The 19197-nt window shown below is 40.2% G+C and overlaps 1 protein-coding gene across 2 annotated transcripts; it reads left to right on the top strand.

The window, feature by feature from the left end:
* Window positions 1-1057: 1057 nt before the first annotated feature.
* pkp3a (plakophilin 3a) lies at window positions 1058-18760 on the top strand. 2 transcript variants are annotated; one of them, XM_085282391.1, is made up of 14 exons: window positions 1058-1208; window positions 5476-5653; window positions 10349-10440; window positions 10857-11602; window positions 12526-12640; window positions 13072-13276; window positions 14045-14246; window positions 14522-14639; window positions 15073-15234; window positions 15329-15508; window positions 16166-16322; window positions 16500-16695; window positions 16807-16894; window positions 17736-18760. In XM_085282391.1, exons 1-14 carry the CDS (start codon window positions 1206-1208, stop codon window positions 17775-17777), a joined length of 2484 nt encoding a protein of 827 aa, XP_085138517.1. In that variant the 5' UTR covers window positions 1058-1205; the 3' UTR covers window positions 17778-18760. The 2 variants fall into 2 exon arrangements, with proteins under 2 accessions (XP_085138517.1, XP_085138516.1); XM_085282390.1 differs by lacking the exon at window positions 1058-1208 and having other exon boundaries at window positions 5026-5653.
* Window positions 18761-19197: the final 437 nt, after the last annotated feature.

The raw sequence follows: 19197 nt of genomic DNA on the forward strand, positions 1-19197 counted from the left end.
TCAATGTTAGTCGTGCTATAGATGAGTGACCTGTCCAGTGTGTGCCCTGGGACAGCTGTGATATTTTTTCCACTGAAGCTTTGGGTGTTTAAAAGGCTATGTCTCACCTACAGGTATCACCTATCTCACCTGTGAATAGTGATGTAAACCGACTCAAATTAAAATTGAGACATCAGTCTAGTGTCAGTTTATTCATTTCACATTAAATATGCACAGACCCTGGCAGAATTGAACTGCAGTAGCAGAGCTGTCCAAACACTTGAGGTCAAAACTTTATAATGAAGAAATAATAGATTATAATAGATTATTTTCATGGTCAATCAATAAACTGACTTTTCTTGAGTTTACAATCTTTACAAATAAAATTCACAAATGAAATAAAATTTGACCTGTAGTTTGCTCCGACCTGAAAAATACCAACAAAAGAGACGACCACAGCAGAAATGATGCAGCCATGACAACCGATATGTGCATCTTCATGTCTGAATGTCTGGTTTCTATTTTTTTTTTTTCTATGCTTTCCTAATGTCTGGGTGTCTTCATTCTTCTAGTCATAGGTTTCAGAGATTACCACAAACAAACAGATGGTTTCTAATACATGAGGCAGCACGCAGAGCAAGGGTGTCTTGCTCTTACCATCAGCTTCTCTGACGCACACATGCACACACGCACACACGCAGACATGCACTGCCCTGAGTCAGTACCCTCTATGTAGACTTCTGTCACTCAGCACCTCTGGTTTGTGCTGAGAATTCAGTGTAACAGTTGCTCCAATGCTTTAATTACTGACTGACTCATCAATGAATTGTTGCGACATCCTAAAATAAATTCTAAAAAAATTCCACTAACATCGAGCCGTAAAGCAACATAAACAGAGATATTTAAAAGCAATTCACATTACAAAACCTGCTCTGTGTTCTCAGGGAGCCTCGGTTCAGTTCAGTTTTAAAAAAAAGTCTTTCGTTTTCATTTGCCGCTCTTCCTCGGAATCACTGACAACTGTCGATTTTTTTCACGCCCCACAATGTCTTACTCCCATTTGACTCACCTCTTTGTTTTCTGTACCTCTGCATTTGGTGGAATTAGAATTTTCTGGGCGGTGACAGTAGATATAACTTATACTTTCTAATTGCCCCCAGATCAGGTCAGAACAGGTAAACGTTTGCAGAGAGAGAACCTCCACACTCAACTCCACTTCAGTGGTAATGGTAAGTCAGAACTTATGAACAGACTTTTATACTCAGTGCATTATGTTTCCTGCTGTTTGGACCATGAAGTAATATTCTTTTGAATTTCATTAGCTGTGGAACTGAAAGATTTGCAGCATCACTCGGAGCTTCATTTATCTCCTACATGTGAAGCGGCCAACCGTTTCTGCTTATAAATGTGCTTTGACAATAGAGGGGAAGTCAGAGAGAACGGGTTTGCAGAGTGTGTGAGGAAATATGTAAAAGGTGATTTTTCAGTTACTAATCTGAGGAAGGAGGTCATGTTTCCATAGATCACCTGCTGCATGTGTTTCAGTGTAAATGCACTGAGATTGATTTGCTTTTGGATAAATGAAATCTTTAACGTTATTAGCAAGATGAAATTGCATAATCACGGGAAAATCAGTGAAAAATAAGCTTTAGATAGATGAAGTGTAATATTCCTCTTTTTCTTATATGTCCAAATGCACAGTACAGTCAGATAGAAACCATTACTGTGTTTATCCTGTGTTTTTCTTTTCCCCTAATCTTATCACATTTAGGTAGGTAGATGGTGCCGACATGGAGATAACGCGTCTTACTATCACGCTCTATATCACCTTTGTTTTGGATACAGTGACTCATAGTTGCTAAGAGCTGGAATAAAGCAAACTAGATAAAACTGGGGTGTGGCTCAGCTTAATAACAGAGTGTGACTGTGCCACACCTTGTAACAGTCCTGCATTCATACATGACGTCATTTGCGAGACTCAGCTTAATATCGTGCCAATTTGTGAAATCACAGAGAACAAAGCTCTACGTAAATCTACCCAGTGTATTTTAAAAAGTACAACGAAGTAATACTATGATTATTACAAGCATACAAATAGGATTATTTAGAATATATAAGGATATGTTGACAAATCTGCATAATAATTGACAAAAACACAAGAAAAAGAAAAAGGTGAAAGACGTGTTTGCTGCACAGACATTTTTCTGTCCCACCATCTGACATACACACTGTCACATTATCTTCTGACATCATGTTTAAGAATAACTTTATTTTAATGGTTTAAATGTTAAATAGCAGTATTCCTCAAGGGTCATTATACTGAAGCATTCCAGATCAGCAATACTCAATTTACAACCCACATGACATCTGGTGCTGGCTGACCCACCAATCATTTTCTAATTCAGTAAATAGAACTGACTGAAGAGGTTTAATGTGTGAACGCTTTCAAATGTAACAAAAAAATCGGTTGGTGTTTATAGCGTGTCTGCAGTTTCGTGTGCTTAGCTGATGACGGGAAAGTGATGCATGGTTTTAAAAATCTAAACTTACAAGCCAATCAGTAGAGAGAGCACAGACTGAGAAAGTTGGTGCATAAATATGGCAGAAGGGGCTGGCCGGGATTCAGATTGCACTGGTTAGCTCCACCTACCAGGCAGCTAAAGGAACACAAAGGGAACACACACACACACTCAACAGGCCTGGACAAAGCTGGGTCATTACAAGTGTCAGCTTTCAAATGCAAAATAATAAATTATTTGTTTGTCAAATGAACATCAGTGAGTGTCAGTTCTTGTATACGGCTAATGTAACTAACATGTTAGTTCATTTATAAATAATTCATTTTGAAGGAAAATTTGTTTAAAAAAAAAAAGTTGAAAAATGTCACTGTTATTTATTCATATTTATCTGATCCATGTATTTTATTGTGTGTTAAGTACCCCTGACCTAAACCTAGTCTTACACTGAGGCTTATATTTATACTGGCACTAGTTTTCAAAAGTCAGCAGATATTTTTCTAAAATCCAGTGACTCTCATCACGAGTCTCGTTAACAGATCACCGTGTTTTTCTGCCTTTGCTATATGCTCAAGGTGGAACATTGTGAGTCACCACAAAGTCACAGATTGGACTTTTGTGGATGGTTATCACAACTACAGTGTGAGCCTCACAAACCTGTAGCAAAATGATGCATGCCTCACACTGAAAGCCAAACAAAATATAGGTATAAGGTAGTTGAAATAACAAATTTTTTAAAAGTTATTGGGATAAAAAAAAGAATACATGACAGGAGACTATCACGGCAGGGGGAAAAAGAACTTTTATGCTCACAGTATTTATTTAGTGAGGTGTTGAGAACAGTGGATCTACATGCCAAATGCCTCAAGCTATTAGTAACATTTCCAACACAAACAATTTTTGTCCCACATTTAGGTTGTTGCAATTTATTTGCCCTCACTGACATAAAACAATGCTCTTAATATATCACATCTCCCTCTATGTAAAGCTTTCACATAATATTTTTTTATTAGATTAAATTTGATTTGATTACTTTTTTTTTTTAACATTTTCAACAATTTTCAGTCAGTCCCAGTACCTGACCATGATTTATAATTTGCTGAGCCGCTTAACACTGACCTATGAAACATTTAAAAAAATGCACCTAACTCAAGGGATGAGCACATAACAGACAACTTAGCAAAGAACCTAATTTAAATTGTATTGTCAGACACTTTGTTACAAGCATCCTTACAAACCCCCTAATTTGTCCCACTTTCTTTAGCTGGATGAAGGAAAATGCCAAAGATAACACAGTTATCAGGCATAAAATTCTATTTTTACACTAGCAAGATGACCCATTAGCCAAAAACTTCATGGCTTGGAAGAAACTTGACCAGTGGAGGACAAAAGAAAAAATGGAAGTCCTAAAACATAATGCAGATACAATATGTTCTTAAGAAACAGGAAAATATCCAGCAAAGATCTGACAAAGGTAGAGATGCAAGAGAACTGACCCCTCAGCTGAGCCATCTACTGTTCACCAGTCTCATCAAAAATGGTGTCAGTGGAAGGATGGCTGTAAAGAAGTCATTTTAAAGGAAGGGAAACGAGGACAAAAGTCAGAGGTATGTCAAATTACTGTATAAAAGAACTGGACAGAAAACAAGTGGTAACGGGAGCTTTTTGTGGCGGGGGGGGGGGGGGGTCAAATAATCACCTATTTGTATGAAACCAGTCAGGAGACAGGCACAGCAGTGAGTGTCTACGGTCATCTGTAAACAGTGGAGGCTCTGTTATGGTTTGGGGCTGTAATTTAGCCAAAGGTCTTGGGTGGTCTTGTCAAAATTGATAGAATTATGAACACAGATAGACTTGGATCCACCATGCTTTACCATCTGCTGAGTGTCTTATTTGCAAACATACTGCCAGTACAGTAAAAATAAACCTGGATAGAAAAACACACAGTAGAACACTGTCAGTCATGGAGTCCAGAGCCTGGACCTCAACACTACTGAAGCTGTGTGGCATCATTTTCACAGAGAGCAGATGAAAAGGCAGCAAACATCCAAAGAAGAGCTTTAAATGTCCTTCAAGAAGCCTTGAGAACTATTTCTAAAGACTACTTTAGAAATTATAAGAAAGCTTGCCTAAGAGTTCAGACTGTGTTAAAAAGAATAAAGGTGGTCACACCAAATCTGGACTTTCAAGCTCGCCAGAACTCCACAGACTGTTTTTGCCTTTATATACTGTATTTGCATATTTCAATACATCACTGCAGCTATTTCACATTTTTCTACCAAAATTTGAAAAATGAAAGTTGGCTTAATAATTCTGCTCGATTACTGTTACATGCATCGCTCGCTATATTTTGTGTGTGAACTCTTGACGCTAAAAAGTGTCAATTTGAAAGTCATCTCACCACTTAAAATAGAAATACTCGAATACAATATTCAGCTTTATAGTATTTGAATAAATCTTCTTAATTTATTTATTCTATTTAAAAAATCGTTACTACAAAAAAATGAGTCAATTTAAAAACAAAACCAAGAAGAAAATCAACAACTTAACGAAACAAAAACGGAAGCTGACGTTCCCACAACCGTTTTAAAGAGTTGTTTCCATATTTGTCCCGGTTTCTGGTATTTTCCAGTGAAGTAGGGAAAAAATGCAATCAACTTCGCATGACTGTTTTGAAAAACCTTCAAATGACTGACTGAGTCAGCGAGAATTTGGATTCTTCTCCATCTTATCGGACTCTTGTCTAAAGGGGGAGCAGCTCACCTGTGAATCTGGTAGTAAGTGTGACTCGTCTCTGAGGCTCCACCTCCGGCTGCAGAGCTCGGCTCTTTCGGTGCGTCTGACCACAGACAGTTTGAGCTGCCACGACGCAGAGCGCAGGCACCCTGTCCGCGGCAGTGTGTGACCTATTTTTGCTCTCTTTTAACTTTTCACCATGAGTACAGTCGGCTCAGAGCACGTGTTTTTGACTGCTTTACAGCCCAACACTTCAGTCTCAACTTACGCCCTCCCGTCCGAGATCAAAGTCGGGAATGGGGGCTCTGTGTCTGACGACTCTGCGAAAGCGCGACGCGTCCAGCAGCAGATCCAGATGAGACTGGCGGAAAAGTCCACACTTCCGCGTCAGAATGGATCCACCTCACACTACGCCATGTCAGGTAAACATCAACGAGTTTTTAAGTCGCTTTCACATGGAGTTACACCTACACTCTCTCACTGCTCTGCATTTCCAATTGAGAGCTGCTGTGTGAGGTGGTCTGTGTTCAGTGCGGACAAGTGGCGGAATTAAGTGTGACAATCCAAGTTTCCAGCCTGGCGCTGCGGGCACAGGTGCTCAGCAGTGCTGAGTGATACAGATGAGTTGTTAATCAGACCACTCAGTCCTGTGACCATGTTTCCTTTGGTCTTATTTGACGACATTATGATCTGTCACACTGACTCAGGTAGTAAACATGCCAGGTAATAAAAGCATGATCTTTATATGTCCAGACATATCAAACTCCAGCCAAGAAAGGCTTGGTTTGAGTTTTGAAACAAGACATATTCATAGAGCTCACGCTGAGCTATAAAAGGATTCATCTACAGACTCCAACACCCATAGGAAATTTAAAATGCTGACATTTAAGAGGCTGCATTCATTTTCTTTTACACTTTTTACTGTGAAAATTACCCAGATGATTAATCCCATCAATACAGCTTGAAAGAGAAACTACTTCCCTGTTGCTTCACCACTTGTTTATTTGTCTAATAAATAGAAACCTAATGATAAAATTAATTTGTTTTTCTTTCGATTCGTTTTTTCCCTAAACTCTTTTCAGACCTCCAAGTCTGACTCCGAGCCAATAGTTTCAAATGCAAGAGTGACACTCAACTGATATGGCCTGGGGGGTGGGGGGTGTTCTGCATGCTTGTCTGAATTCCTGTGGACTCATTTTTCTCGTCAGCTCTTCGAGGAATTTGCATTTTGTTCTGAGATGAGCTCCAGCAGCAGCCATTTTACTCAATGTCATGTCTCTGCAGAGGAGAAACGGTTAATGTGTAACAAGCCCGAACAAGTGCTCCTTTCATGAACTTCACTGATAGCAGACTATGGTGAAAACCTCTCCCCCCTCTCCCCACCCGTGGGATTAGGTTTCAGGTAGTGCTTGGCTTAAAGGTAGGTGGGTTCAAGAGATACCAGAGGGGCTCGTTCACAGTTGATACATTATCATAACTGGTCCGTCGGAGGCATGTTGACACGCAGTCAAAGTCAAGGTGGGACTGTTATGTAAGCAGTGACAACACTCCCACAAGGGGAATGAAAGGCAATACTGAAGCGCTGGGAATTAGTATGATCAGTAGTTACATCAAAGTTTATGATAAGACTTCAGTGAAAGAGCTGAGCTACTCATGCTCACAGTCTTGTCATGGCCTGTGTCTGCTCTTAAACCTCATGACCGCACACGTGACTGATGCATGAAGCTACATGCCAGTGGCATTTGAGGCCAAAGCATATCTCGCCCAAAGTGACCATAAAGTATATCATCCCGTGCATACCTTTGCACTCCATAATTTTCTGTGTGCGACCAAACTGCGAGGAGACGGCAGAGGAGCTTGACGGCTTGGGTCTTTGTTTACCTGAGCCTTTACTCGCCTGCTTCAGCGGAGAGAACATGACGTTCATGCTGTGTTCAGCTGCAGAAACATACGTGTCGGATAAATATGTCATTGCCTGCGTTTCTGTGTGCCATTCTTTGCCCTGGGTTTAGCTTGGAAGAAAACTTATTGTCATTAACTGTGACTTCATATTAATCATCTTCTGAAAGCATCTACAAGAGGCACATTCCTTACCACACAACAGGGAATGCTGCTGTTTCAGTGGTTTGCGGTTTTAGAAAAGTTCATTATGAATGCGTAAGTGTTTGCACATGGTTTCTGGTTCATGGATTCTGCAAGGAATGTTTTTTCTACTTCGTCCCAATTCTAAAAACTGCTGCAGCTATGCATTTATGACAGTGAGTGAACAGTGTTCAAGCTGTATGTGGACAAGTCTCAGCAGAAAGCGAGGGTGAAAAAGGAAATATTTACAAGGAGTCCTGGCTTGGTGATCAAAGTACATTTTTTTTGAGTGGCAGCAGAGGAAGGGAAAAAAAGTTTCCTCGCTGAAGGACTTTTCAGGGGGTGTGTTGTAACGGCTGTTGCTCTCAGGTGTGTTGGGCGTAGTCAAAGTAGAACAGGGGTCAGGCCCGAGAATGTGTCAGTCTGGTTTTTATACCTGTGGTATGCAATAAAGTAGCATAAAGGGCGGTCCAGCCCACCTTTCTTTACATATATGGTAGGTGTAAAACCGCTCAGGTTCAGCAGAAACATGCATGTTAAGTACACTAAGATACAATGCATGGCAACAAAAACACACAAACCTGATTTTTTTTGAAAAAATAATGTCTACAAGCCAGAAGCTCAGGTTTTGTACAGTTTTTTTGCTCTTGGATCAGTATGATGTCATAAAGAACGGATATACCTTATATAGACATGTTTCAGATACACTGAAACATCTCTGATGAGACATCTCTGACTGTGAGCAGTCAGATGATGCATTTCACATCATTTGTCTTTGATGTGGGAAGTAATGAAAATACATCTTTACTGTACTTAAGTAGACTTTTCAGGTACGTGACTTGAGTCTGTGTTTCTCTGACAGCATTTTTCTTTTACTGCCTTAATTTAAACACAAACATCTCTACCTTATACTCCTAACATTTTGCTAAATGAGATTGGTTTTTTTCCCCCAGTTTAAGACGTTTTAGGGGAGTTATAGTTTCATGTCACCACACGCCTTCAAACATCAAACCAAACCAAAATGAACCTAAATGGAGCTTAACAATAGCACATAAAAGGCAGTCCTATTGGTGTGTCCATCACCTGTGCTTCTGACACTCAAAGAGATCAAAGAGGCAAAAAACAAACTTATAATTTATATCTTATGTATTGTGATAATTTTCTTTTAATTCTCTTTTTCTCTGCATAACAGATGTTCAAGCTGAGTCCTTTCATTAGAATTTAAGTTGTAATAAAATTTGTAGTACCGTGTGTTAATATTATTTTCTTATGATATTAACATTAAAATGAGATTCATTTAGCAGGCAAAAAGAGTTGGTAGAAATGCCTTCTAAAGAGCTCTCCTTTGCCTTTATAGCACAACATTTCTGTCTGTACTTTTATTTGTATATGTACTTCTGCTTACATGAACGATCTCTGCAAGTTTACCACCTCATTGTATGAAGTGCAGCCAGGCGGAAATAAATAGTGTTATGGGAGAGGCGTTAAAACTACTCTGAATCAGAATGAGCGGGTTTAATACAAATCATTAGCTTGAACCTCATTTTAGATCATTCAAAAGGTGAGTTGAAGACATCACAGTTTGAAAACTGGCAGCTAGTTACTGTTTTATGACATGTTAGTAGTCCAGCCTGTAAACAAGTCCATAGACTGTTACATAATATTAATAAATGTCCCTCTGCCACTACCTCAGTTTTGAAATTTTATTTTATAAATGACACATTCTGGTCACCATTTTGATCCCAATCAAGTGTAATAAACACATAAATATCCCTTAAATTACATTTTCCCTACAGCCACCAGAAGGTCAACATTTATGACCAAATCCTTGCAAAACTAATGATTCTCCAATAAGTCATGGCTCTATTTTGTGTTTCAGTAAATTACAGGCTGCAGAATTAATTTCTTGGGAAGGGATTCTAAATCACATAAACATAATTACACCCATAGATGCTACTTTATAATTAACATAGTTTTGTCACTGACATATTCCCCTCTCAGCTTAGATATGTGGGTCGACAAACTGTAAGCCTGCTTACACTGTAAATAGCTTGCTCCATGGCTGCTAGTGGAGTCACCACTTGCCATTTGAGTCTGGACGGAGAGCAAAAAAACATTCGCATACTCTGTGTTTGCTGACAGAAACCTGCAAATGTCTTTGTATGTAGGACAGGTAACCGGAGACATCGGCCCTGCTGACTGGTCAGGTCCTGCTGCAACACACCGTGTGAAATCAAACCTTTGGGCTTCGGCGCAACACGACACCGGCTATTTAGACAGAAATGTCTTTCATGTAAAACATTGTTGTAAATTAAAGAGGCACACCTTATTGTGGGATTTTCGTCTGCGATTGATCCCACCCTAAAAGTGCCTTTTTTATGACATGCAATATCTTCTTTGAACTTCTTTTTTAATCACACTTGGCCTCTTAGAAGTTGCAAGAATACAGTCAGCAGTTGATTCAACTTTCAGAATGAAAGTACTGTATAAATGAACTTCCCTTTTTGAAAAATGGGAGAGTGTTTCTTAAGAAAAAAAGGGAACTTTTTCAACTATTTTTGTAGTCCAATCACTTCCTGCTGTCATTGTTCCATTTTTGTCCAGACCTGTTTAGAAGGGATTTTCTTTGACACTAGTAGCAGTAGGGTTAGGCTAAAGACGAGCTGTTAAGTCATAAATCTCTCAAATTACTGATTCCTTACCTGACTTGGTGGAACAGCGGTTTAACAGAGACGTTAGTCACCAAGAAATCGCTTACGTTTCTGTATAAAACAGAATGATTATTATTTATTATTATAAAGGTTCTATAAAACATTTTTGTGACTGTAGCTCAGGAGGTAGAGGATAGAAAAAGCTTTTAGAAACAAGTGGTTGTGTGAATGAGACGTGTTGTATAAAGACTGCTCCAAAACACCATAATTATATACAGCAGTTGTAATGTGTATAAATATATTTTAATGTGTTGTAATTATGTGTTATTCACTGACAAATGGTGGATTACATTTTTTTTTAAATTTTTTTTTGCTTCTTTTCAGATTACGGTGGTTCATCGTCAGTGAAATATAACACCCATAACCCAAGTTTCAGCTCTAAATCATCCTTCATGTACTCTGGTTCCAGAACAATCGTGAGTGGAGTGTTTCTCACTTTTTCAGCCCAATATTCACACACACAAATGATTAAACTGAGTCTTTAATCTAACACCAGACGTTATATTAGCTGGAAGCTCCCATCTTAAAAAAGCTGATGGCTTTGCTGACATGTCACGTAGGACACAGCGTGTGTGGTATTTCACAGTAGGCTGTGATTAGATCAGCTCTGAGTTTTCTTGTCCACTCACTAGATTCCTCAATCTTAGTGATTAAATTCGAAAGACGCTGGCTGATTAATGCACGTCAGTGTCCTCGCCTTTGTTTCCGTAACAGTCCCCTGAATAGATTTAGAAATATTTTTGATTCATCCAAACTTACAGTTCAGTGAAATATATTGAGTAACTCTCTTTACACATCTGTTTGTAACAGTAACTCCTCTCTCCACCCTCAGGGTCCGCAACTGTCTCAAAGGTCAGGCTTCAGCAGCCGTTCTGCTGCCCCAGACATGGCTGGCCTTCAGAGGATGAGTATGAGGAGTGGAGGTCCAGGTTATGCTGTTGGTGGGGGTGGTGGGGGTTTTTATCAAGAAGAAATGCGCATGGGGACCATGAAACGAATGGACCCAGAAATCTCTACGCATTCAATGCAGCCAATGCCAATGCAAATGAGGAGCTGGGGTGTCGACAACAGCGATGCTGGCAGTTTAGTCTCCGAACGTGATGCCACCTATGGTCGCTCGTATGCTCAGAGCGCGGTCAATGGCTACACCAGCCAGATGATGCAAGGAGGAGGCAGCTCGGGCTTTCAGTCAACCATGCGCCGATCTCTAAGCGGCACTCTTTCCCGTGGCGGAGGGGTGCCAGCAGGTGGGACAGAGATTGTCCAACAGCAGTCCTTCAAAGGCCCGGCCCACCGCACCATCAGCAGGATTACAAACCGTAACCGGATGAGCGTGGGCTCCATGTCTGGAACCATGCAGCAGACGTCAGGTGGGAGCGTCTACGGGGGAGGTGGAGACACTGTGGACGGAGGGTTCATGATGTCCACGATGTCTGGCTCCCAGGGGAACCTAAGGATGCAGCGTCAAGGCACCATGTCCCGTGCCATGTCGGTGAAGAGCATGCAGAGTGTGGGCAGGGGCATGGACATCTACGACGGGCAGATGGAGTTGGGAGCCAGCATGGGCAACCTGAGCGGGTGAGAAGCTTTTCACATTCATAGGATCAGTGTTTTCATTGGTAGCACTGATTTTCCTGTACTGTACTGAAGTTTGTGATAACTGTATGATGTGGTGCAGGTCAGTGTCTGGAAAAATGCCCATATTTACATTTGATAGGTCAGGTTTTATCAGTCATCAACATCATCAACCTCAACAACCAATGATGTTGGGTAAGAGGAATTCTAGAATCCTAGAAAAACAGAACAGTGATTGGTCTTTCTAAGAATTCAGTATAGTTTAGTGTGTGTACTGTATACAGGTCTTCAGCTTCAGCCCATCATTTTTTTCTGTCAAAGAGAAAACGGAAAGCAAAGAAAGCAACGCTAGCATGAAGAAAACTGGCATGAGTGTGATGTCACACAACCTTTAGAAAAAAAAACATTTAAGTGCTGATGAAAGGAATTGATGAGCTCAGAGGCGTATTGATCAATTTGGAAGCAGTCCTTTAACAGAGGTGGTTCTCCACTCCTCTCTCTAGTCATCCTCATGACTCAGTTTGTTGTATTTGTCACTGACGTTCTTAGTGAAGGTGATGAACCAATGTGCCGTAAATTTCATGTGTCACTAAGTTCACAAGGGGAGTGTGCAATGTGAAAAGTGAGTTTCCTAAGAGCTGTGGATTGGGAGGTGGCTCCATAGTGGCAGGACTGGTTTCGGGTGTGGCAGCTCAGTGTCAAGCTTCACATTTCACACATCCCACAGCGTGTGGTTAGGGCGAGCTGATTTGCAGCACACTGTGCGATTTGGAAGAAGTTCAACAACACAATTTTGCACACAAGTAACAAACCGCCTGCGAATAGCTGTCTCTTTGTGTGCTACCAAACATAACAGCAGGGAAGTTATGTAATAAAGTGTTTTTTTAAGTTCCTGTGTTGAATTTGTTTATTTGCTTCTTTGTCAGGTTGGACATGCAAACAGCAGTGCAGTACCTGACAGAGGAAGATCCCAGCCTGCAGGCCCTGGGTGCCGCATACATCCAGCATCAGTGTTACAATGACAAAGACTCTAAAAACCTGGTACTTTGCACTGATTAAACTCATGGTTACAATTCCTTCAGTTCTTTCCTCTGTGCTATTAAGAAACTCATTCATGAAAGTTGTTTTCCTTCAAGTGCCAGCATCCACTGATAGATGTTTCTCCTCTTCTGGTGACTTTATATAAGCTGGGGCTTCGGTTCTGGTGTGTCCTAGTTCTTCTTCTACTTTTTCTTCTTCTTCTCCATTTCTTAACTTGAGATAGTGCGGCAATCTCTTGTCGGCAGATTTAACTTCTCCAAAAATAATTTTTAAAGGGAATTTTCTGACTTTTTCAAGAATTAAATGACCCTTTCACATTGTTTCACATTGAAGCAACTCTCAGTTTTTATAATTTCATTTAGGTCCCTGTCCCAGTCCTAGAGATTGTATAAATACCCAAATGCCCAACTGTTTTTTCCTTCCCTCTTTAGGTGCGTCAACTGGGTGGCATTGGTGATTTGGTGCAGCTGTTCAACAGCCAAGACCCAGAAGTACGGCGCTACGCCACTGGTGCCACACGCAACATCATCTACGAGAACCAGGAAAACAAGTCGGCCCTGATCGATAAGGATGGCATCCAAGAGCTCGTCAAGGCGCTTGAGGAGAACGATGACGAGCTCCGCAAAAACATCACAGGTATTGCAACGCATGCACCAGAGAAGCACCTAGAATATTGTTTTGGAGCTTTCCCACAAGAGGAAGTGGCTACAGATTGGTTCAAGTCAGTGTGTGGATTTAAAGTGATCAGATTGTCAAAAAGAGCAGTCTTTGAAATTGATATTGTTCAAACAAACGAGAGCACACCGTGGAGATTTGCAAGGCATGGGGCGTGTCTGAATACACAGAGAGTTGGATGGGGAACTGCTGTCATGTCTATAGACTGTGTAGGTGAGGATGGGAGCTGTGTGGGCCCGTGAAGCAGCAGTATGTCAGCCGCCCCCTTTGATGAGACAAGACCTTGTCACTTTTGTCCTTTAAGCCACAACACAGAGTGCTAAGTAAAACGCCTTGGCATAGGGAATAACTTTTACCTGTACTTATTAACATCAGTGGGCTTCCAAAATGTGACAGCAGATGACAGGTTTTTGATTCATGGAGCACAATGTAATCCTCAAATGGATATTTTATTTTAATGGCATGTGTTTTTTGGGGGGGGATATTTCTGCTAAGCTATGGTAGGTTAAATAATTACTGTGAAATCATTTTAAATTGGTTAATGTTCATTTAACTCACTGCTGGCCTGAAAAAACATAGTTTCCCCCAATTTTTTGGTTAACTGTTGCCATACTTCTTGAACTCAATCAATAAAAACATCCTGAAATCATATTTGAGAAAAGCTGATGACAAAAAAGAGAAGCAATAATATGCCTAAATGCCAGTTTTTATTTGTCCGTATTCGTGCAGGTATCTTTTGGAACCTTTCATCCAAAGAAAACCTTAAGGAGAAACTAGCCAAAGCGACACTTCCTACACTTGCTCAAAAGATCCTCGTCCCCCTCTCGAAAAACGAGATGGGTCGGACTGCGCATACCGATTCAGACACAGAAATCCCTCCTGAGTCCCCTTCCGAGACAGAAATCTTCTGCAACGCCACAGGATGCCTCAGGTGCACCTCATTTATGTGTCTTGCATCTGCAGCTGCTACATGACTGATTAAAATGTATGCGTATGCTTTTCCTTTCCCATGACTGCATTTGCATTTGGCAAGCTTGTTTTTTCACACCCAGCGCTTTTTTTGCTGATTACTCCAGCCTCCAGTTACCTTTGACTCTATTCTGTTAATGCATTGGTGCCAGGAGTCCTGTAATCTATATGTGCACAACACTCAATCTGACCTGAAGAAGTTCTCTGAAATCACTTGCTTATTTTCTGTGTTCTTAGGAATTTGAGCTCCGTGAACGAAAAGACCCGCCGGTCGATGAGAGAAACAACTGGAATTGTGGAGTCTTTGGTGAACTACATCAAGGCCTGCCTCAAAACAAACAGAGCCGATGAAAAGGTGGGAGAATAGCTAAAAAATAAGGAGAAATCCAGAGAAGGCAAAAAATAAAATACACATTTTTTTTAATAAGCCCCTCCTACCAGAGGAGGCGAGGCACTGCCACATGCTTCAGTAGCACTAAAAGTAAGTCAGTGTTGACGTTGGCGTTCATGTGGGATTCAAACCCTGGTCCTCCAGGTGAAACCCTTCTTTTTATCTCTTTTTTAAACTATATATATAGTGCTCAAGTTGGTTTGATAAATGACCTCTTACAGGCTTGTTTTTGTTGTTGTTGTTTTTAACGCCTACAGTCTAGTTTCCCCTAAGACAACTTGAGTTGCAGTATATTATATATGTTGTTTTTTTTGTTTTGTTTTTTTGTCCAAAATGATACACAGGCCTAATTTCCTTTGTGTACTTATTTGTCTGGATGTGTGTATGTCTGTTCTAGGGGGTGGAGAATTCAGTGTGTATCTTGAGGAACCTCTCCTACCAGCTCTACAGCGAACTTCCATCTTCTGTTTTAGCCCGCATTGAACCAAACAGAGATCAGGACAATGGGCTGGGCAAATCCATCGGCTGCTTTACACCTCAGAGCCGAAAAACCAAAACTGTAAGCACGTGTGAGAATCGCTCCATTAGCAAGTGCACATAGACCATCCTGCACATCTTAATTCTGCCTTCTCCTGTATTTCTTTGACTGACAGAAAAAGAAGCAGTTTCAAATTTTAGGTCAAGTTGCCAAAATGCCAAATGGTATGGAGTGGCTCTGGCATCCTGATATTTTGAAGGTGTACCATGAATTGCTGAAAAAATGCGAAATCAACAGTAGCACCCGCGAAGCAGCTGCTGGAGCACTGCAGAACATCACAGCTGGAGACAAAAGGGTGAGCAGCAAATTCATCAGGGATTCAAATGTAGTAACCATACACTGTATATAAAAGATGTAAACAGCTACAGTGGCATCACCCAGCATCCCAGAGTGGTGGGAATACAAGTTGCATTAATAAAGAGTTTGTTGTGTTTAATGTAATAAAGACGTTCAGAGATCAAAGACAAATGGAGTACATCTTATCTTAATAAGGTCCAATTACCTAAAAGAAAAGTAAAACAGTCGAATTTCACTCACCAAAATGAAATAAAGTTTTCTTGGATGCACTGTAACACAGAGAAAGCCAAAACTGCTTTTTCCGCTAATTCCATTAAAAATGTTTCCAAAGGAGTCGCTGGTACATACAAGGCCAAACTGTCCGGATAAGGGACTAATGTCAGTCGTAGTTACATTTTTTGTCTTGTGCCCGCTCTCGGGGAAATACAACTACAACTGGAAAAAAAGACATCACAGTTACGGACATTACACATATTACAAGGAAGTGCTGAGTAACACAGTGATAACATCATCACAAATCAAAGCACAAGCGACACAGAGATGAAGGACTCGGTATAAAAGATCTCTAACAATGCAAAGTTTACAAAGGTTGTTTGATAATTGGCTATAATTAGTCCATCTCATACATTAATTGCTCTGTCTCTTTAACTTGTAGTGGCCTGCGGTGCTGAGCGATATGGCTTTGGACAAAGAACGCATGCTGCCAACCATCATAGACATGGTACCTCGTTCTGCCAAAGATGCAGAGCTGCGTTCGCTCACAGGTTTCCTACGAAACCTTTCCCGCCATACCGACGATAAAGACGACATGGGTCAGTCTTCTTTTTTTTTTTTTCTCTTCCCCTTCTGTAGAAATGTTGATGTCTCTAAGACACAGAATATAAAACCCTAAACTGTTGTCTTTGCAAAATTTTAAGAATTAGTGGATTGTCAAAATTGATTTTCACATTTCTTTTTATAAGATGTGTAATTTGTATCGGTTTATTTAGCCAAAAAGACTGTGAACACACTGGTGGATAAACTGCCTATGGATGGAAATCAGAAGTTTCCCTCCAGCGAATCGGTGGTCAACATCTGCGGTGTTTTCAATAACCTGGTGACTGGCAGCATGAGTGCAGCCAGAGACATCGCCCAATTTGATGGCGTGCTAAAACTGATAAGCATCCACGACACACGAACCAGCAGGTTGGAACATTTTTCCAGACTCCTGATGTTCAATTTTAATGTTGCTATCCAAAATTTTGTGTGTGAAGTCATTTGTATCATTTAATAACCTTGGATGAAATATTTTTCTAGCCTTGAAAACAATAAGGCATCCACAGCAGCAGCCACAGTTCTGTCCAACATGTATCATTACAAGAAGCTGCACAGACAGTACCAATCGGTAAGAGATGGCTTTGAGCTCTGCACTTCTAATCATGACATGCAAGAAAAAATCAATAATATATCAAAGATAGAGCATCTAATTTCCTTCTATTCCTCATATATTTAGACAAACACCAATCTTTCCATTTTCAGTTTACTATTTTTTTCCAAGCTTTTGACACTTAAAAAAAAATCCTTTTAAAGAGTTTCCTGACCTGTCCACACAAAAGTGAATATTCATTGAAAACAGTTTCTTTTCTCGCCGCCCCACCCTCATTCTTATCAGCTTGTGTGCATTTGTGTGTACATGCACATTATGTCTGAGTGTGAAAGAGTGAGAGTGACGGGAATTCTATGACGAACTCTGTTCATTCTCTGCAAAACTCTCTCAGTTAGATGACACGTTTAACACCTCACACTGCTACTCTTTAAACACACACACACACACACACACACACACACACACACACACACACACACACACACACACACACACACACACACACACACACACACACACGCGAACATATCCAGTCAGGCAGGTTCAGGGCTTGAGAAGGATAAGGTAATTTTACTGCCTTCTGCAGATCGCAGCTTGTCCCACCCAAAGGTGTGGCGTACAGCTTGTTTCTTCATGAACTTGTTCACACAACAGGAAACATGATTTAATGTTGGCTTTGATTAGAGTTTTCATTTTATTAATCAGATACGCACTCCATTGCGTTACTTTACATTTTGCATAATACTGTAAGTACAAGAGCACAGATTAAACATGATCTTAAGATCACGGCAGGTTGTTTTTCTGTGTTTTGAAGTATATTTAATATCATAACATCTTGTTTGTACCTTTTGTGCTACAGAAAGGATTCACAAAACAGTATCAATCAACGCTATTGATCTAAAGCTGAGGTAACTTGGGACAAATTCAATTCTACAACAGCGAACAATCCTGAAGTCTACCAGCACTCAGTGGCAGAAATCTATACCACAGTAACATCTGCTCTGTCTTCACCTGCAATCATTTATGTTATGGATATCAATACACAAGTAACAGAGGATCCATCCAAAGGAAATGTCAGTGGCATCAATGCAGTGCAAGAATTTATGGATTCTAATACACATATTTGCACCTTAAGCATTTACTCTCTTTGTTAGATCACTGTATGCGTTTTATGTATAATCAGGGATTTATTTTCTGTCACAGAGGTTTTAAAGCAGTTGATGGACAATCTGATGGACACTTGTGCCTTAGGTTTTAACAAAACTCCGTTTTGTCTCTCTCGTTTACGGTTCAGATGCAAGATAGCCTTGTTTTTGTAAATATTGCTTTTTCTTTTGCATCGAAATGACATGTGTGTGTTTTATAGACAGCAGTCCTTTGTACTCGTAGTTTTCAGATAGATGATGTCTGTTATATTTGAATGTAAACCATAGATTTATAGAAATTTGGATGTAAATAAATTAGCTTAAGGGGGGGGTGTCATTCAATGTGGAATTTTGTTTATACATATTTCTATTCTTATGCAATGTTGTTATTGTAATCACTGTTTTTCTGTTGTAATTAATGGTGTGTGCTTAATGCTGGGGTGGCTTGATTACTTGTTGCAGGACAGATGAAACCAAGTATTTGTCATTTTAGCTATTAGCTGTGGCAAATTGTAGATGTAAACGTCTTTCAAACCTGGATCCATTGTGCAGTAAATCTATTTTGCAAAGTCTATTGTATAAAAATTAAATCCCTGAACTGCAGCAGTTGCTGCTCAGTGGCATAAATGGTAACCTTGTGTTTCTGTGTGTGCAGTAGAAGACACTTTGTTTGATTCTTTTTGCAGAGGTGTCATCTGCATATTTAACATCTAATAAAGAGAAACATTTGGAAATGAAATGACATTTTGTTTGCGTTTCTTTAGCGTGTGCGCACAGCACCATTTGCTGCCGAAACAGACTCACACCAACACTGTAAAATGCCAGCCACACCCTGTTTGCATATTTGTTCCTGCTCAGACAGGAACAATACCAGACCTTCCCTGCTGCACCCTTATTTAGGCTCTTACCTCAGTGCAGGACCTCCATGAGGAGAGAGAACATCAACGTTTACAAAGGAAGAAAACCTTGTGATTGATTTCCAGTACGTGCAAAGCTTCCAGCTAAACAATCCTATTGTGTGGGAGTCCCGTTCCTTCACCTGACTAGGAAAAAAAGCATATTCCCTGGATTCTCTGGACTGATATCTGATCTGTCATGTGTATGTTTTTATGTCTTTGCCAACTATTTGTTTACTGCCAACTATAAAAGGAAGATCGAGTGCTTATAAATTAAAAA

The sequence above is a fragment of the Mchenga conophoros genome, linkage group LG7 (assembly GCF_057382185.1).
Source record: "Mchenga conophoros isolate Kocher_MC1m ecotype Shallow Benthic linkage group LG7, M_conophoros_male_GT1.1, whole genome shotgun sequence".
NCBI classification, from domain to species: Eukaryota; Metazoa; Chordata; class Actinopteri; order Cichliformes; family Cichlidae; genus Mchenga; species Mchenga conophoros.